The sequence below is a fragment of the Ascaphus truei genome, chromosome 6 (genome assembly GCF_040206685.1).
Source record: "Ascaphus truei isolate aAscTru1 chromosome 6, aAscTru1.hap1, whole genome shotgun sequence".
Classification (NCBI taxonomy): domain Eukaryota; kingdom Metazoa; phylum Chordata; class Amphibia; order Anura; family Ascaphidae; genus Ascaphus; species Ascaphus truei.
Window position 1 is genome coordinate 68,738,563 of NC_134488.1, and position 21,885 is coordinate 68,760,447.

The 21,885-nt window shown below is 42.4% G+C and overlaps 1 protein-coding gene across 1 annotated transcript in view; it reads right to left on the reverse strand.

The window, feature by feature from the left end:
• The window catches only part of LOC142497228 (uncharacterized), a 43,549-nt gene that overhangs the window by 10,016 nt on the left and 11,648 nt on the right, over nt 1–21,885 (reverse strand). The window contains exons 3-6 of the mRNA XM_075604735.1: nt 21,035–21,122; nt 19,730–19,911; nt 18,350–18,491; nt 17,211–17,343 (exon numbers count right to left, since the gene is read on the reverse strand). Coding sequence (XP_075460850.1) covers nt 17,211–17,343; nt 18,350–18,491; nt 19,730–19,911; nt 21,035–21,122 — 545 coding nt within the window. The remainder of the gene's footprint in view (nt 1–17,210; nt 17,344–18,349; nt 18,492–19,729; nt 19,912–21,034; nt 21,123–21,885) is intronic.

A 21,885-nucleotide genomic window follows, 5' to 3' on the forward strand; every position in this document is an offset into this window, starting at 1 on the left:
AACCTCCTGCTGTCCGGCCTTCCTGCCTCTCACCTGTCTCCCTTACAATCTATCCTAAAAGCTGCTGCCAGAATCACTCTACTCTTTCCTAAATCTGTCTCAGCGTCTCCCCTGCTGAAATTGCTCTCCTGGCTTCCTATCAAATCCCGTATCACACATGCAATTCTCCTCCTCGCTTTTAAAGCTTTACACTCTTCTGCCCCTCCTTACATCTCATCACTAATTTCTCGCTAAGCACCATCACGACTCTTGCGTTCTGCTCAAGGATGTCTTCTCTCTACCGCCTTTGTGTCTAAAGCTCTGTCCCGCCTTAAACCTTTCTCACTGACTGCCCACACCTCTGGAATGCCCTTCCCTTCGATACCCGACTAGCACCCTCTCTATCCACCTTTAAGAGCCACCTTAAGACACACATGCTTTAAGAAGCATGAGTAGCACCGTAGATATTACTAGACACATGATACATAAAGCATGGCTCCCTGCAGAAACACTTACCAGAACTCCCTCCTGCTGTCTCTGTACGTTCCTCCTACATACCAATTAGATTGTAAGCTCCTCGGAGCAAGGACTCTGTCTTCCTAAATGTTAGGTTTGTCTGAAGCACTTATTACCATGACCTGTTATTTATATTATTTGTTATTTATATGATTACCACGTGTATTACTACTGTGAAGCGCTAAGTACATTAATGGCACTATACAAATAAAGACATACAGAACAATACAATACAGATCAAAAGATGCTCTTAGTGCATCCCCTAGTGGATGAAATACTGTACTACAAAGAACCTCAGTTGAGTAATCCCTGCAAGGACCACAGTGAACGCATTCCAGTAACATGTTTAAGGCGTCTCATCTGGGTGATTGATACAGTATAGGTGTCAGATTTGGGTAAAAAAAATATGTATTTTTTTATGTTAGACTTTGGTAGGAGTTTCATTTCCTCCTTTTATTTTCCTTTTGTGTAATGTGACTGTGTGATCAGCAAGTGCTTGCACAGCCAGGGTCCTTCCTGCCCTTATCTTGATGGGTTCTGTGATAAGGACGGGGTGGGATAAGGGGAAAGAAGACAATTATAACATACACTTCTCCATTTAGAGGCCTCTTAAGAAATTCCACCAGCCGCCGATGTTGGCTTGCGCCTTTAAGATTGTGCACAGTCTGCACCATAAAACACCAAGCAACATATCACTTTAATGGTTGTTTTCCCTGTACAGTATTGTATTCTATTTACACATGTAATCGAATCTTTTGACTCTAAAGTCTGCTCTACCCTCCACCAAAAGATGTGTGTAACACTGCGTGTTTTGTAAAGGCGCCTGGTTCTCCCAGCATGGACCTTTTTGTGACCAGTTATTTCATAGTTCAAGATCTATACAATAGATTTACAGGTATGCTGAAAGCACTGAAAAGATCAAGAGCTGATACTATGGAATATACAGTGCATATTGTACAAACGCCAGCCAGCACCAATAAGGCTAACAACTCTATCAAACAATGAATTAGGTGCAGGTAACATCAAGGGTCCCTGTACACCCTAAATATAGTCACAGTATTAAATAAATGTGACCCGCACACAAACAAGAAAACTACTGACAAAGCAGTGTCTATAATTCAATTGTTATAAAATCAGTAGCAAACCGATTAAAAGGCAAAAAAAAAACTACTGTCACAGTTATGAAAGTTAACAACCAATTACATGGAAATATAAAGTGACAATAAATCACTAACACATATAAAAGAGAGATATATGATGACACCAAGGGAGGGAGACGTGTAGCAGGAGAGCTCTGTCCCAAAGGAGTAGATAAGAGGGAATAAAGGACAATAATAAATAAACATTAACCCCTACATGTTCAACTGGGGAAAGCCCCTCTCTATGATCGGTGGGACCCCGTTTTGCATGAAATAGCGACTAACACACACAAACGGGGAATAAATAACATCAGGGCCCCAACAGCAGAAAACTTGAAATGGCCGCCAAACACACAAGAACAAACATAACTACATCTACAGACTAAAATCCCTGAGGCGCAGCGAAGCGTCGAAACACAAGCCAACACAGACATGCGGAGGAGGTAGGAGAAGGTCTAGGGCATCCCAGGGAGGGGATCAGGGTCGGCACAAAGAGCGGTGGTCATTTTGCTTGGCTGCAGCACCAACGGAACTGTGGAGAAGATCTGGGGGCCTAGCCGGACACTTGCTGGAGCTGCTAGGGAGAGGAGGACGCGGATCCCACTGAAGTTGGCAGATCCTACGCCCGCGGCATACTGCGCTTTCACCCCTCTCCAGAGCATTAAAATAAGGTCCCGGCCGCATGATGGCAGCTGTCATTGGCGGAGAGAAGTGCCGCAGGAGAGCCCGTCATGTGTCCGGGCCCCTCACACACCCCTGTCGAACCACCGGACTGCAAGATCGTGCCCCCCTCACCTCATTCCTCCCGACATACAGACCCGGTGGGGTGTCCAGATCGGAGAAGCGGCCGGCTTGTTGTGGTGACCTCCCTAGGTGCCGCCGAGTCAGATGTTCATCCCGGTCCTGTCACAGGATGGCCACCAACCCCTTGTGAGGTGAAGGAGAGGAGGCGGCCAAGGGAGATCTGCAGCTCCAGCGGGACCACCAATCTCAGGCTTACTTCTCAGGCATACTGGACACCTAACAAGATCCTATTGAACCCCCAAAATAACCACAACATATATATATAAGCATATGAGTGTCACAGAGGAGTGCTACTGAGCATAGCAATATATTTAAAACCAGAGACAGAACATAAAACACAGACAGAGCTCAGTTTTAGAACATCCAGTGAAACTCATACACGGTACAGTGCCTAAATATATATATATATTTACACTCATATGCTTATATATATGTTGTGGTTATTTTGGGGGTTCAATAGGAGCTTGTTAGGTGTCCAGTATGTTTTACAATTCTTGTTCAGCTAGTCTTGGCTGTTTGGAGGGTGGCAACCTCCTACCTAATTGAAGCTCACCCCCTCCCACATTTAAATGGTTAAGGGCTCACTCCATAGCATCTTCCACTCAGGGGAACTGGCTTGCTTGCAGTATGGTTGTGACAACTCTAATACAGAGTGCTTTTCCTGGTAATGTACAGGTTAATAAAAGCTTCAATCAGACTTAGAACTTTGCAACTAATATTGACAGATTTACTATAAATCATTCTTCCTGATATTACACAGGTTATTAAGAATTTATATTAGCGTTAGAGACCCCTGAAATGTGGTCTGCCGTGCCGTTGGCTCAGGGGCTTACAACAATTTTGGCCAAAAATGTCAAACTAAAAGACCATTTTATTTAATAGATATTTATACATATATATTTAGGCACTGTACCGTGTATGAGTTTCACTGGATGTTCTAAAACTGAGCTCTGTCTGTGTTTTATGTTCTGTCTCTGGTTTTACTTCTCAGGCAGTCAGGTCTGTCAACGGGTTCTGGGGACCCCTTACACACGTTTCAGGCCAGTAGGAACTGTTACAGGAGGGATGGTTCAGCTGGTGACCTGACCAACAACCCCATGGGGAGAACGCCATTAGCAAACCACACTAAGCATTGGCTGGAGGGGAGGTAGGGGGCGTTCTGAAGGGGCGGAGACAGCAATTAACAATTAAAGTTCAAACCCGGACTGGTCTAGTACAGGAGGGAGAGATAGTGAGGACAGGGTCTAAGACCATCAAGAACATCAGATCGCAACATACCCTGACTTAGTGAGGTATTAACCATAGAATTGCTACAAATTCAAATAATATAACACCGGTGGCAGGCCATGGACGTTTGAAATAGACCCATTAAAAACATGATGCAGGGAGAAGCATACCTGGTGGCAACAGGTATGGCAGGTTAATGTAACACCTCTACCGTTACCCAGGCTAATAACGCTTAGAACCAACAATAGAACCTGCACAATGATCTAGTCATGGCTCTGACTCTGAACTGGAGTCTCAGCGGGAAAGAAATGACAGTGGGGACAGGGATCTGGTCAAATGGAGTGACCTTAAAAGTGACCTAAAGTCCCTGTTTAACGACTTATAGACACTGCTACAATCAGAGCTCCAAGAGATAAGGAAAGATATTAGTCTTATTTGGGGACAGGACGAATTGGAAAGGAAGATGGACGCTACGGTAAAAGCGGTGAGGAAGAATGAAAAACCGGCTGCTTACCTTAAAGCAAAGTTAGCTGGCATCATCGATAAGCAGGAAGGTACTGAAAATCGAGACAGAAGGAACAATATAAGAATAAGGGGGATCGCCAAGGAGATAACTGACACAGAGGCATTTGTCTCCAGGTGGATAACTTCAATTTTCCCAGACAAGACTGAGGCGGAGATTCACCTAGATTATTGCCATAGGTCCCTCAGACCTCCGCCCCAGACAAATGAGTCCTCCAAAGACGTTATTATACGCTTTCACTACTACAAAATAAAGGAAGCGCTGTGTATGATAACACGTAATTCTCCCACCATTACCTTTGAGGAAATCAGTCTGCAGATTTTCCAGGACCTGGCCCCAAACACCCTAGATAAAAGGCGCAAGCTGTATCCATTAACCAAAATCCTGACTGAAAAGGGCGTCCGGTACCTCTGGACATTTCCCTTCAGACTATTAGTGATCAAGGTGGCCAGGGGGTGGCTATGAGATCGCTCGAGGAAGGGGAAGAGTTCCTGAAAAAAGTGGGGATAAAATCTGATTTTACTCACCGTGCTAAGGAAAATCCTACTCCGGGGGTGTCCTGGTGGGAAGTGAGGTGCTCAACACATGGTCTGATTGAAATGGCAGCCAATTAAGGCCTAAAAGAGACATGGTTACGGTTCCGAGTCAATCAATTGATTTTTAAAGCGGCATCTCCACTCCCCCACAGTATCCCTATTAGAAGTATCCCTGCCATGGATTTTGGTCCAGGTCTCTCGGATGATACACACCAAAAGGTCTAAAAATATGGTGAGTGTGGGAGCCCGAAAAGGAAAGCCAGGATGGGAGCAGAGTTTATCCAGAGCCTGGGAGCCAGCGGCTTGAGCCGGAGGAAGATCGTCGGCTCGAAGCAAGGATCATGTGGAGAAGGTTAATGGCGGCGTCCTGGAGATATCTGCAGCAGTCTCAACATGGCGGCTCACGCCAAAGAAGATAGAGAAGCAGCGGAAGGTTCGGTGAAGCCGGTGGGCACCTGTGCCTGGTTTGGGGTATGCGTATTCTGCCCTAGGTGCGGGGGGTCCTACCGGCTTGGCGCATGGATGCTAGATTGCCTGAACGCAGATGGAGTTCCCTGTTCCATGTCCAACGACCCAAGGTCTTCAAACAAGTTGGGGACTCGGGGTGCAGAGGGCCAGCTGAGAGACCAGCAGAGGGAGAGATTAGATAGAGAGAGGAAAAGGTTCCGGGAAGTGGCAATACGGGAATAGCTCGCGGCCTCCAGTATATATAAGGTGGGGGGGGGGGGGGGGGGGCAAAAGAAAGATGGAGGTTACTGGAAGGGAAAAAGAGGAAAGTAAAAGTAAAAATAAAAGCTCCCTAAAATGAGAAAGATTAACAGCATACTATAACTATAGAGAGATCAGGTATTGACAAGTGTCATATAACGGGGCTAATTTTAGGTCAAAATGGAGACATGTATTCAAGTCATAATAATAAACTATACTACTGTGGGGTTTCTGGGGTGACAGCCCAAAAACTTATATTGATTGGGGATGCGACCTAGGCACACTATTTAACAGGGATCTTCATTAAGCAACACACAAGCAATAGGGGTTCACAGATGTATGGTCAGGGATTATTATTCAGGAATAAGTTAAGAGCTTTGGTTTCCTGTAAGGGAAGTAAAGACCACAAAACACTCAGGCTATGCACATCAGTAGATAACTCAAGGTGGAGGCTAGTTTAGTTAAGGCCTGGCATGAGGAGCCGAAAGGCTTGACACAGAGCTGCCCCCAGAGTGGTCAGCGTAGCAGACACAATGGATTAACGCTGAGGACGTCTCGCTCACAACCATGGACATTGCTCATAATGATGAAAAGCCCAACATTTACATTTTGGTTATGGTTATGGATTTCATGTCAATGTTCACATTTATTGTTGGTTTAATTGTATTAAGATTTAGAAGTATGGCTGGGTATGGGGTGGGCGCTGCCCTGCCTGGGCTACTTCCATGTCCCACTCCCTTGGACTACCCCGACACCAATCAAGTCCCTTGGGATGCCGGACGTCCGAAACTCTGGTATCCTGGGCCCTATTATGTGGGGACCAGGGGAGGAATTGTTTCCCAAGGGTGGATGAGACTAGGCCACATATGGCCACAGTGGACTTGGGTAGCGTGTTTATGATTTTCCATCCTTCCTGTACATTGGTCCTCCCCCCCCCCCCCCTCCTTCGCAGTTTGTCTTGAAGCTCAAGATGAATTTCAGAAGCCTGCGGCGGTCGCGGGGACTCCTGTGCGGTCCTAATATGGAGGCAATAGAGGTAAGCAGACACACCCATAATCACATGTCGATAACAATCATATCACACAATGTAAAAGGCCTCAATAACCAGTGCAAACAACGGCTGGCACTCTTAAAACTATAGGGTGGCCCAATTATGTAAAATCTCACAATGGCACATGGACCCCTCTAATAAAAGATGGGTAGAATTGGAGAGCGAAATGTGAACACCTATTGAGTTACATAACTTGATTTGATCCCCAAAAAGGATGCTTCAATCCATTCAAAAGCCGCTTTTCTCAACGACCAATTCGTTAGCCGTTTTGGAGACCTCCAAATGTAGATGTTCCCAGACTTCCAAAAATTCGTTAATGACCCCACTACTTGATAATCTAGACTTTGCTCTGGAGATGAATAGCATAGATTTTAAAATCTGGAAATAGAAGGGATATTGTAAACTCAAGGATCTGGAGGGTAGAATAGGCATCAAAACCTTTGACCAAATTAAATCAGACAAAGACATCCCCAACTCAGATTTTTTTAGGTACCTAAAAAAGAAAATTACTTCCCGCCCTAAATTGATGAATTTTGAAAAACTCTGTATATTAGAAATGGATACGAGTGGACTAACCTCTCAATTGTTCAAGGAAGTGATCTGTTCTGGAGCGGAATACGATAGGAAGCCCCAATACATAGCTAATTGGGAAGCTGATTTAGGTGAAGAGTTAGAAACAGAGGACTGGGAAGATATTTTTCTGGCAGCATCAAAGAGCTCAATCTGCACGACATTAAAGGAGAACGCATATAAGGTCCTGATGAGGTGGTATCTTACGTCACTTAAATTATCCAAATTCGTCACAGGTTGAACTTGCTGCACATGCTGTGGTCTTGTCCTTGTTTGACTCCCTTATGGGAACAAATTAAGGATTGGCTTCAGAGAATTTTGGGCCTCGTAATCCCATTGGACCTGTGGTTGTTCTTATTGAACAGATCATTACAGGGTATAGCCAGAACGGACTCTAAATTGATTGCCCATTTTTCCACGGCAACAAGGAAACGGCAACGGTGGCCAAAATTAGGAACAAAGTTTGGTTTGTGTGCCGGATGGAGAAGTTAACATGTCTTGTAAATTACTCTGGTGATAAATTCCAAAACGTTTGGTTGCCATGGTTGGTCCAGATGGACATTCCAGGAGTGAAAGCCACCACAATATTGCTTTGATAGTCCTAGATGTGTTCTCCTTTGACTAGTGATAGGAGTGTTAGAGCAGTAGGATGAGAATGGGACCGCACGGGAGCCAGAATAAGCCAATTACAATAAGGGAGGTAAGCCAAATTCTAAACGCTTCCACAGGCGACGGGGACAAATAAAATAAGACAAAAAGACCTTCATCACACCCCCTTCCCCCTTTATGATTTGTATATGCTATTAGTGTTATTCAGTATTACCAATGCATTTTGTTTAAAAATATGAATTGGAATGTTTTATGTTTTAACCCCAGAATTTCAATAAAAATGTAAATTACAAAAAAAACATATATTATATATATATATATATATATATATATATATATATATATATATATATATATATATATATATATATATATATATATACACACACACACACATATATATATATATATATACAGGCATACCCCGCTTTAAGTACACTCACTTTAAGTACACTCGCGAGTAAGTACATATCGCCCAATAGGCAAATGGCAGCTCACGCATGCGCATGTCATCACGTCCTGAACAGCAATACCGGCTCCCTACCTGTACCGAAGCTGTGCGCAAGCGGGGAGACTGTAGAGCCTGTTACAAATGCGTTATTTACATCAGTTATGCACGTATATAACGATTGCAGTACAGTACATGCATCGATAAGTGGGAAAAGGTAGTGCTTCACTTTAAGTACATTTTCGCTTTACATACATGCTCCGGTCCCATTGCGTACGTTAATGCGGGGTATGCCTGTATATATACACATATACATATATATATGGAAACACAAAAAAGAAAACCTCTAAATTAGCACTCAGACAAATGTTTGCAAAGAATAAAAGGGGTACTTTAATTAAATTAGAAAAAAATAACAGACATACAAACAACTAACTGGAGAGCCTGCCTGACTAATGAATAATGAAAAAACCAATGGACAAAGAAAAACAAAAAAAAACATAGAATGCAACATATAATAATGGACCCAAAAAGATATAATGCCCTTATGAAACTAGCTTACTGTGGGAACAGAAGTTCCCACAATAAGGCAATATGGACCGGCCGGTCACCACATGTATAAGAAACCATAGAGCATCACAGGTCTACACATATAAGCATGATAAAATTCTTACAGAAAATAACTGTGATTACCGTCCTCCTTTTATTATATTTGTGGATATTTTGGTATATTAACACTTTCTTTTATTTCTCTGTTTCCCAATCACAGTATCATTGATGTGTTTTGAGTAAGCTGCGGGATGTTCTGTAAACTTTGCTTTAACCTTCGTTTTCTTTTCTTCTTTTCTCTCGTCATCATAGATCAGCCTTTATCCCCTATATGCAGGCTATCTCTGTACTTGCTTGAGATGTTACCCTATTGTCCAGATGTTATAACATTCCCCCCATGTGTATGGGTATCCACCTACAAAAAGACCAGGATCCCACCTAATCAGAGAGGATATTTTTAAGGATGAAATTCCTACCAAAGATGCACTAAACAAATGCCTTAATGGGTGACTGCTGCACTGTGAATCAAAGGTGTTATGAATCTACAAAGGACGCTTCCACTGCTATCTAAAGTGGTTAAATCTTCTTGCTGTGACACTTTGAACAAGGTGTCTGGGCACCTTAACATGTGCTGCCCATGCGCGAGAACTTGCCCCTACGCTATTGTTCAATGAGGAATAGAACTCCTCTGAGGGCTACCTTACCCTTTCAAAAATGGCCGCCGTAACAGGGCAATTTACACTGCACATGTGCGGGATGCAAGGGATAAGTCTCATGAGACTGTTCACTCATGATAATGATGTCACTAATGGCAAAATCCTATGACCACAACAAAGATGGCGGGCGCAACAGCTATATTACAAGTGCCCATGTGTGGAGCTTGGTGCACAACTCTCGTGAGAGTTTGATAGGACACCTCGCTTCAGGAAGTGGATACTGGGATTATCCCAGCACTAATACACCTTTCAATACAGCTGCCGGAACACCGCTGACACTAATTAGGAGCTTGTATCAAGTAATGAAATTGATTATATGTGCTTCATGTGTTTTTTGGCGCGAATTTTGCAATTGTCTGCTTATTATTTAAATGCCCCTGCCACATAGCCTTAGTACCACTCGTGAGGAAGGCTTAGTTGCCGAAACGCGTTAGTGGGCTAATTTTAATTTTTGCTGCTGTTGATCCTGCCTGCCTTTGCCCTATTTTGGACAACCAACTAAGTCCTATATTTTTGGACTTTTCCAGTGGACAGTGCTGTGCTGATCTTTGTATGCAGTATCTTTACATCAAGGAGCTGAGTATCTTGGGTTATTATATCCCTCCCTGTTTTTGTTTCCCATCTGCTCTAATATATGTATTTGGGTCACTAAATATACATACCTTTATGTCTCCTTTGCCCTAGCATTACCTGAGTTGCAATAGGTTTACACCTTGCTAGTGATATTTTTTACTGCTATCAGTATAGCACTTATGTTATTTTCTGTAAGAATTTTATCATGCTTATATGTGTAGACCTGTGATGCTCTATGGTTTCTTATACATGTGGTGACCGGCCGGTCCATATTGCCTTATTGTGGGAACTTCTGTTCCCACAGTAAGCTAGTTTCATAAGGGCATTATATCTTTTTGGGTCCATTATTATATGTTGCATTCTATGTTTTATTTGTTTTTCTTTGTCCATTGGTTTTTTCATTATTCATTAGTCAGGCAGGCTCTCCAGTTAGTTGTTTGTATGTCTGTTATTTTTTTCTAATTTAATTAAAGTACCCCTTTTATTCTTTGCAAACATTTGTCTGAGTGCTAATTTAGAGGTTTTCTTTTTTGTGTTTCCATATCTATTTCCTTCCTCTAGCACCACCTACAGCTTATATCTTTGTTATAACTATTTCAGATATATTTTTCTGACTTAGGTAGGTTTAGACTTTGCTTTATTTATTGGTAGTGATGCGGTATTCGCCTCTTTGTGTATACTATACATATATATATATATATATATATATATATATATATATATATATATATATATATATATATATATATATATATATATATATATATATATATATACATACATACATACATACATACATACATACATACATACATACACACACACACACACATATATATATATATATATATATATATATATATATATATATATATATATATATGTACACACACACACACACACACACACACACACACACACACACACACACACACACACACACACACACACACACACACACACACACACACATATATATATATACACACACACACTATATATATGTATATATGTAGTAAAGCATAAAGCAACTGTAAATATTACTGAATGTTCATTTGCATGTCTTAGACAGGTCTGCAACCCTGTCTTTCCCCATTACTGCCCAGCATACCTCACAACGCTAACGCTATCGTGTGCCACGGCAGACGCCAACACTTTATGCGTCACGGCGGACGCCAACACTTTATGCGTCACGGCGGACGCTAGCACTTTATGCGTCACGGCGGACGCTAACACTTTATGCGTCACGGCGGACGCTAACATTTCACTGAATGTTCCCACCCCGTGTCCGATAACCCCACCCAATGTCTCGCACTACCAAGTCAGATACAGGTGTGTGTGTGACTGTGCAGCCACTATGTCTGGTGATAGGCCTTGTTGGTGCACTTGATGTTATGGGTTACCTGCCGAGCACTCCGGTGCTCGGACCTGCAACGGACTTCACAAAGGGTCAAGGCGAGCTCCTGCACGATATCCGAGATCCACCGTAGGATGATACATCAGGGGCGATCCCACCCTGAAAATAGTCCAGCTCTCTCCCAGCCAGACACGCAATGTTCTTGTTCCCTACTATCAAATAGCTAAAGGGGGCAAAGTCCCTAATCTAGGGCCTGTCCCTACAACACTCCACTAGGGTGACTCAGGGCTATCTGGGGCCTAGGGGGATTGCTGGCCTAGTGCAGGGAGTCACTGACTCCTGCACCCTACCTCCTTCCCCTAGCTGCTCCGGTCACCAACTAATGTGCTGCCAGCCCGCGAAATGTATCTAAATCTCCCTTGCAGGGAGATTCTTCAGCCATATTGGCTCCCTGGCGTCCCGTGGGGCGCTGCTGAGGCTCATGGGACTTGTAGTCCCTTCCAAGAGCCTTCCCTGGTAGGTTAGGGTTCCCGCGCTTGTCCTGCGCATGCGCGAACCTCCCGGCCGGTCCCCACGCCAAAATCCCTTCTGCGCATCCGTGCGCAATTCCTTATGGCGGCGCCCTGCACCAGACCCGACAGAGCCCTAACAACGCATCCGCACGCGTTCCTAGCAACCGGATGCCTACACGAAAGCCGCGCTATGCGCGCAGACGCCCCTGCACCTCCCCACGAGCGGCTCTAACCTTCCTACCTCCGCGGTGAGTGTCCCGAGGGAGGGGTGCCAGCCACGGCTCGGGGGACCTGGCTACACATGTTTCAACCTTGATGGGTATCTATATAGCTATATATATATATGTATATATATATATATATATATATTGTGACATAGTCCAAAGATGTTAGGCAGCTTTCTGCCCCATTTTAGGTCAGAAAGTGCAGGAATAGTTAAAAATGATCCATTCCACATCTTCACATTAACTCAGGCTGCTGGATGGAAAATCCAGACCACAGATTACAATGGGTTTAGTTCTCCCTCACCTGCTCTTCTAATCACATACACAGGTATTTAGAGCAGAGAGGTTTGCATTTCAGTCTCTCTCCTTAGAGCCTGGGGGCTGGGGGTGTCGTTGCTCACCTGCATCCAGTTTCGGGGTGGACAGCCCCTCCAAGTATCACAGTACCAGAGGATTTACCTGGACACTTGGGACCGAGTTCTCACCACGAACAGATAAGACAAACAAATATGTATTGCTGTTTCTAAGAGACTATGCTGTATCTAGTGACCCTAAATGAGAGGGCATTGTTTTAAGCTGGGGAACCAGGTTAGTTGGCCCAGCAGCAGTTAGAGGCTGATTATGATCCCTGAAAGGGATAGGATTTTATTTATATAATTTGGTTTCTTGTTACTTGAAATAACAGTGTGGGAAATACTATGACACTGATATAAGTGAACCGCTGAATGAAAATATCTGAGTGCCTCTAACCTACACATGTTAAAGCTGCAGTACCTTACTTGGATGAAAATAAAGCAGGCAGAAGCCTGAGTTAAGCAACGTAATACTTTGCATGTTCCTGTTTGTTGTATAATTAACCCTAGAAGATTGTGGGCCTCATGCAGTAAGCAGCGAAAAAATGCATTAGCCAGTTTAGCAATTAGCCATGTTTTTGGCGTGTTAAACTGGCTGTATGCTGTAAGGGGCGAATCCCTGGCGAATAAATTAGCCACCACCATTTGATGAAATGGCGTGTAACCAGTGGCGGGACGGCTGCCTGGCGAGAAACTGCCGAGAAGCCGTCCCCTGCCGAGTTGTGTTTGCAGCAGAGAGAGATCCGCTGCCCTCTCGGCGTAAACATCAGCACAATAAAAATTATTTTTAAAACAACTTTTATTCATAGTGTACATGTGCAGGGGGTCTCCGGAGCTGAACCGCATTAGTTTCAGGTCGGGGGACCCCCTGCTTCCCGAGATACAGGCCCCTTTATGAGGTGCCGGTATCCCTCTGCATTTAAAGGTCCCGATCACGTGACCGCGGAATGTAAACAAAGCAGAGGGATACCGGCACTCCCTAAAGGGGCCTGTATCTCGGGGAGCAGGGGGTCCCCGGACCTAAAACAAAAGCGCTTCAGCTCCGGAGACCCTCTGCACATCTACACTATGAGTAAAACACACATATCAATAAAGACTCGTTCCTTACCTTACAGGGTATCTGCTACGGTAGCGAAGCAGCATGAATATTTATTTAATAATACTGTACAGTGAGCAGGGGGTCCCCCGAGCTGAACCGCATCACTTTGTGGACCAGGGACACCCTGCTTCCCGAGTTGCAGGCCCCGGTATGTGTGATCGGATGGGCAGTGTCGCCGCCATGTTTATAGCATCCCATACGCTACGTGCCCGCAACAAACATGGCGTCCACACTGTAACCGATGCCCCAAACCGGGGCCTGTAACTCGGGAAGCAGGGGGTCTCTGAGCCACAAATAAATGCGGTTCAGCTCAGGGGGCCCTCTGCTCCCGCACAATATTATTAAAATAAATTAATGCTGCTTCATTACGATAGCGGATAGCCGCTAAGGTAATGAAGGGGTTAACGCATAATAGTATGTTTATTGGGGACAAATGCCCCCAATAAACATAGCAGCAATACACAACATACAATACAGCAATGGGCAACATTATTATTATCCACAAATGGATAATAGTGCAGTTGTCCATTTAAAATACATACACAACAATAAAGACATTAAATACATATAGCACTCACCCATGTGCGGCTGCCACGATGAAGGCCATCCTCATCTTGGATCCGCTTCTGCAAAACAGACACAAGAATTAAAACATCCAATGTAATGTCCCCTAACCCCTTAATCACCATAGCGGTTATTAACCGCTACAGTCATTAAGGGGTTAACCCACCCTCACCCACATACCCTCCCCCACTATCCCCCCCAACCCTGAGGCCTAACCACCCTCACCCACTACCCACAGGGGAGTCCAACCAAATACCCTTGAGGCCAATACCCCCTCCCCCATCACATACAGTACAATAATGTGCCAAATAACTATTATCCACATAGGGATAATACATTATTTGGCCATTATTAAAGACATTAAATACCGTAATAAAGTAAAGAAAATTGTACTAACCTCATCAATAAGAAGGCTCCGTCGCCAGCATCATCCTTGGGGTCCGTTGCCAAAATAATAAATAGCCAATACATCTCAATTACATTAACATACCAATGAACCCCTTAATCACCTTATCGGGTACTAACCTCAAAGGTAATTAAGGGGTGAAGCCATCCTGCAATGGCAACACCACTTATGCATAACATCCTCAATGAATTAAAAAGCAATTTCCTACACAAATCTCATGTAATCATTCAATCTGAAGCCTCAAATGCCACTTAAAACATTGCATTTACACATGCATTTACATGCATAAACTACATGTACACGCTGCAAATCAATGTTAACAATACAATAATCCAACTCAAATAGCCTGACATCACAAGAAGTATATTATGTAAGCAAATAAAGTCACCATCAATGAATTAACACACATGAATTACATCCCTAAACAATTAAAATACCATCCATACCAATTACACAATTAACTATAGCTATCGTAACAGAGAACAAGTTCAAAACATACAAAAAAGGACACCAACAATTACAATATACTAAAGCAAGCCTCTCCATAACCTACAGTACATAGAAGCCCAAAACTTACATCTCTCTAATAATAAAATACATTTAACACACATCTATGCATAGCAGCATAGCCACAATCATTTACAATACAGAAAATCAAGCTTTAACAACACTATCATTTCTTACCCTGTATGTATATATCTCTCTAGACATACATACATACATACAGTGGCAAGAAATGATATGCATAAAAAAAAATGAACACATGAAAAAGCAAAAAAAAACACAGTTACATTAAATACATTTCTTTATTTAACTTACAATTACTTGCCCCCACCGACTCCCGTTGATCAGCTTACTCACGAACCAATCCACGAACAGGAACCCATAAAATAAAAAAACATAAAATAATAAATATTAAAATAATAAAACACGACAATCCAGGGGTCTTCTAGTTGTAATCCATCTTCATCTGTATTCTTCTACCTTCTTCCGGGGTCTTCTTGCCGTCCGGTGCCACGCCCTGGTCTTCTTTCTTCAGTAGCAGGTCCTTCCTCCTCGGCGTCTGGCTTCAAAATGAGACGACATAGGCTTTTAAAGGCCTATAACGTCACATTTTCGTCATATGGTTCCCAAGGCCCTGATTGGGCCGTGAAAACCATGTGTTTTGGCCGATGTAAAAAAAAATGATGACGTCACTTAAAGGCAAAGAAAGCACAGCCAATCAGAATGGCTTTGCTTCAATTTCCTTTAAGATGACGTCATGAAAAGACACATGGCCGGACTCACATGGTACGGCAGCCAATCAGAGCGTGGGAAGTCTATCCCTACTCTGATTGGTTCAAGTACCATGTGACAGAGGCTTGGGGAAGAACGGATATGACGTCATTGAAAGCCTGTGACACACTGTGTGCTGATTTGCATGTCATTTCCCAGAATCCCTTGCTGCAGTGGAAGTGCTGTATGCTGGGTGATAATGGGGAAAGGCGGGGTTGCAGACCTGCCTAAGACATGCAGATGAGCATACAGTTGTATTTGCATATTTGCTTTCCTGTGGAGGGTTTTTGTCACTTTTTTTACTCACCATAACTTAACTCAGTATATATATATATATATATATATATATATATATATATATATATATATATATATATATATATATATATATATATATTGTATGTTAGTGATTTATGTGATTTATTGTCACTTTATATTTCCGTGTAATTGTGACAGTAGTTTTTTTTTTACCTTTTATGCGGTTTGCTAATGATTATATAACAATTGAATTATAGACACTGCTTTGTCAATAGTTTTCTTGGTTGTGTGCGGCTCATACTTATTTAATAAAATACATATTATTATTATAAGCTGCTGACTAAATGAGGAAAATATTCTGCAATCCTAAAGCTGCAATAATAAAGTGTGAAGATATAAAGCAGCTGTTAGAAAATTCCCAAAGCTGCTCTATTTCTATCAGAAACTCACAAGCCCTTTATCCCCTGTACCCAATTTTCCTACTTTATCTGTCCATGAAATGTCTGTGAAGTGACTGTATAACCCTGTTCTTTTATTGTAACCATGTATTTTTTATAACTCTATGCCCAGGACATACTTGAAACCGAGAGGTATCTCTCAGTGTATTACTTCCTGGTAAAACATTTTTATAAATAAAATAAATAAAATTTGAAGAGGATCAAAAAATATATAATTTGACACCACTATTTCTCCAACAGAAAAGTTTGTTTCATAATCAATGTGTACCCAGATGAAAATGCAAAATAAAAAGGCTTCACTCTTAATATAATTTAATTCATATTAATTTATATTAACTTATATATATATATAATATTAATTTATTATAGAATGCTTCATGTAAACCCAGGGTTGAAATTAAAGTACTACCGGCACAACGATCCCCCAACACAAAGCGCTTACAATGTAATTTTGATGAGTGAATCACGGGTCAATAGTGACAGGGTGGGTATTAACTGCTGAGGGTTGAAGTGGATCAAGAAGCATGTGTATTTAATGCCAACACAACAACCACTAAAACAGACTCCATCTGTGTCATGCTCAGGAGTGCCAACCTGACCCAATCCCGTAATCCCAGAGCATTCCCTGTGGTTAACAGGACCTGGAAAACCAGAGCTGAACTCCAGCCTCATGTCATTGAGGTAGGTTGGCAATACTGCATACCTGCCCCGTAAATCAACAAATGTGTGTCTATACCAAGACAATATTCTACCAACCTGCCTGGATAGGAGACAATGGAACCTGGTCTGGATAAGCAGCTACTGTGAGAGAGAGACCCTTCTACTAAGCTGCACCCATCTGTAGGAGGCAGGTCCTCCTGGCCATGTGCAGAGGTATTTACCAGATCACCTATGGGAGGTATAAAAGCAGGATGTGGTCAGCTCATCACTTTTAGCTATATACATATCTGTACCTTTGTCAAGGCAAAAAATATATGGTTTGACCGCACCACTTTTGCCTAAATTTGTCTCCTATTTATGAAACTTGTTAATCGATGTTCTTCTATTTGTAGCAGGTTTATAACCAACGTGCCACCTCAGACTTAGTGGATTTTTTAAAAACACGTTGGAGTCTATGAGGTAAGGCAAGTGTCCTTTTGTACAATCTCTGTGGTTATAAATCAATTCCAGAAGAGGTGACCCCTTTGCAGGTCAGTCCAGAGAAGGGCTCTGTAAGCCCAAATAACGAGGTTCGTCAGGATGGCAAATAGAAGGAAACCAAGCACACCAGGGGTCAGTATCAAACATTAATGTTCCTCATCCTTTCTGTGTTTCCATCACATATGACTGTCATCTCCTTCGCCAAAGACACTATATACTCCTACTTACCGCATTGTAAGTTTTTGATGTTACCTTGTACTTTTTTATTCCATTTTTGATACTGACCCCTGATACGCTTGTCTTATCTTCCTTCTACTTTGGAGTCTATGTATAAAGGCAAAAAAATCTGCCCCACATGTATCAAAGAAAAAAATCCTATTGATTTCAACTGGACTTTTTTTTCCAGACACATTTGGTGCAGTTATTTTGCCCCAGAATTGCTCTAGTTTTGCCTTGATACATATTCCCATAAGAATGAAAAGAAAGATGACTCAATGACCTTTATTACAAATACGGTTAACCTGCTTCTCAGTGCTGGAGAAGAGATCAGTTCCATTCATTTGGGACTAAAATCTTACCCATCACAGGGAAGCAGCATCACAGAATATTGAATAAGGCTCAGAGAGATGCAGAATTAACATAGATCCTATTTGATATAGCTATAATTACAGACACTGACACATCTGTAAGTAATTGGTGGTATGAGACATTCTATTACTTTGTATTCGCTTTTAACTAAAGGTTGCACTACTAACCTAAATGTCTGTGTAGCCCATCCATAACATCTCTCAGTGGTTCCACATGCCCATCAGGAACATCAACGTCTGGCTCCATCACACTCGCAACGCCCTGAGCATCTTCCATCTGGTGACAGCTGATCGGCTTTTTTTCATGCAGCTGTGGAAGGCACATAATAAACATGCAATACCTAAAACAAACAACTGAAGACCATGTTTTATTATTGGAGGGATGCTGGGGTGCTTAAGAGTATCATTTCGAGAGAAAAAAAAGTAATCAATTTAAAAAAAAGGATCACTCCTTTTCGGATCCTATAAACCCAGACATGGACAGCATGTAATCGCAATGTTACCCTCCAGCTCTGCGCATTTTCACTATCTTTCATTATGTATTGTATTGAATTGTATGTCTTTATTTATATAGCGCCATTAATGTACATAGCGCTTCACAGTAGTAATACATGTGGTAATCAAATAAATAACAGATAATATAAATAACAGATCATGGGAATAAGTGCTTTAGACATAAAAGTAACATTAAGGAAGAGGAGTCCCTGTCCCGAGGAGCTTACAGTCTAATTGGTAGGTAGGGTGAACGTACAGAGACAGTAGGAGGGAGTTCTGGTAAAAAAAATCATAGACTGCCAAATCCAAACAGACGTGTGTCTGGTGCTCCCTGCAGGGTTTCCTTGAGTCTAGCACAATGATTCTTAATTGCATTTGTCCCAACCTCTTCTGCTGGAAGACTGTTCATTCACTTATTCCAAAACCAAAGACAACACCGCAACAGAAGATATATATGTATATAACCGGATATTCCCTATAAAGTTCACAGGATAGCGGTGGTGCATAAAGTATATAACCATAGATGAAATAGACTTTGTTTATGCACTTACCCTCTACCTTCTTCAACCGGTCACCCCGTGTTGCTTGGAAATACTGTATTTTTTACTTTGCACCTTACCCATGCCTTTGAGGTACTGTATGTGAAGGTTTCTTTCTTACTCACCCTTTCTCTCCTCTCTCACAAGTTGATGTCCTTCAGTCTATCTTTCTAGGACATTAAATGTAAGCGCCGAACCCTCATCTGGCTATTTTCAGACTATCCACATACTGCCTCTGTCCTTTCGGAGATGTGACCTCCAGAATCATAAACCATTTAGAAAAATATGTAAACGTCTTTTTTGTTTAAAGCCCTTGACGCAGAGCAATACCTTACAAGCTCTCTTGTAACCAAGGAGTTAAATGTATTGTGCTCTCCTACAATCAAGCACAGTACCACTAGTCTTAAGATTCTACAACAATTGGATGATCGTTATTACAAACCTGTACAAATGCATCCCTTTCTGAGCCTATAACGTTCTCCTTGATGTATTGCTAGTGAAGCTCTGCTGTTACCTGATCTTTTAACAGCTGTTGATCTCTCTGGAGCTCTTGGTATCTTGAGCTCCACAGTAACATCTCCCCACGCAAGTCAGATTCCAGCTTCTCCACGTGCTTCTCAACCTCCGAGAGTCTTCTGAGCGAGGAGGTGCTGAGATCCCGCACCTGTTCCATCTCTTCTCTGAGCTCGTCATGTTCTGCGAACCGTGATCCGAATATGATGCTTACTGGCCGACTGTTTTTATTTACTATTTAAAGATCTCTTTACCATACTATACGCCAGGGGTCTTCAACTAGTTTTCCAAAGTGGCCAGATCAAAAATAAAGAATTTGGGAGCAGAAGGGCCACATGCTTATTGTAATAGTTTTTTTGACATGTGAACATTTATTCTATTTAAATATTTTCCAAGCATTTATAACATCCCTACCATATACATACTGTATATTTACATTAACTTAAATCACAAGTGAGTTTCAGTGTTAAAAAAACGCACTTAGCTGCCTAGGCAATTAGTAAGAAATTAGCAGGATCAGAGACCCTAGGTGGGCTGCATTTGGCCTGGGGGCCACCAGTTGAAGAGCCCTGCTGTATGCTATGTTCTTGTTTGTAAAACAGAGTCATGTTCATCCTGCTTCCCTTGGGGGGGTGGGGGGGATAGTCATTAAACTGTGATAGTGCAGATTGGGGGAGTTATCGCATAGAAACTCCCATTCAAGTGTCAATGTATCCAGGTACTTTGCTACAATTTTCTCTCAATGGGAGATGCTTAGGAGTATGTACGATGGACATATTAAACATGATTTATGTAAATTCTACATATCTATGACCTTATCTACTGAGCCATATAGTAGCTTCTCCTTTGCCAGAGAAGATTCTAATCCATTGACCATGTGTGATTCCAGCTCTGGTGTTTTCCCTGCTCACTGATTGTTTAAACTGTGTATTTCATTGCTAGAAATTGAGCACTAGACCTACATTAAAATGGCTGGGAAGCCTCTCTCTGTTAGTGGCTCCATTTGATAACGAATCTTATCTACGGGCTCAGTATTGGAAAGCTTCACTGATGACTGCTTGTAGTCTGCATGGAAACCTGCTCTGTGCTAGTGTTCTGTGACGTGAAGTTAGTGAGACTAAACAGCAAGAGCTGCCTGAACACTCTACTGCAGGCTTTGGGCCTTTTTGTTAAATACAAATATGTATATTTATTTTTAAACAGGAAGGGCACCCCATTAAGTTCACTTTCAAGATTATTCAACTCACATTATTTTGGGGAAGGCTAGCACCTTTAACACACATTGCTGCCTCTATTGAATACAGACCTGCATACTGCTCCTCCTCACTAAAAGGCAGACTCTGTGTGTTCTTCTGTGTACAAGTACCTTGCCTCAATGACACAGCAGAAGTGATCTATAGAGGGACACAGGTGACATTAGTAAGTCAGCAGTTGATTTTGGTTCCAGGACGTCAAGGACGAGTATTTTAAAACTTGCCTTGGAAAATCTGGGGCTATCGCCACCAAGATCCAGGTACATGCTGGGTACATGCTGCAACATTTCAGTGACATTTCTGCAGAGACTAATGGCCCATCGGATTAACACTGCAGGGGTCCCTGGCAGTCCCATTCAGTTTGAATGGGACTGCCAGGGACCCCTGCTGTTAATCAGATGGGCCATTAGTCTCTGCAGAAGTCACTGAAATGTTGCAGCATGTACCCAGCATGTACCCATCATGTACCCATCATGTACCCATCATGTACCCATCATGTACCCATCATGTACCCATCATGTACCCATCATGTACCCAGCATGTACCCAGCATGTACCTGGGTCTTGTTGGTGATTGCTCCAGATTTGTTTTAGAATACTCGACGGCACTACAGTATTTCCTTCTGTGCAATTGAAGTAACTGATGTAAACATGGTTTAAAGATGTCCACTAATGTGATTTTCTTAAAACTGCCTAATTACTCTGCCCCGACCCCTGCAACGTTAGGAGTTTTGCTGCAATCTGTCCTCCGTTAAGTAGAAGCTCCTAACGAGTGTATGCAATCCCTATTATGATCTTTTGCCCAATGTGGCCCTTCTAGTTATACCCAAGTCCGACACCGAAGAGTTTACTAAAAACACCTTAACCATCATGCCTTGCCGCAGCTGCTACCTATACCCCTGCTT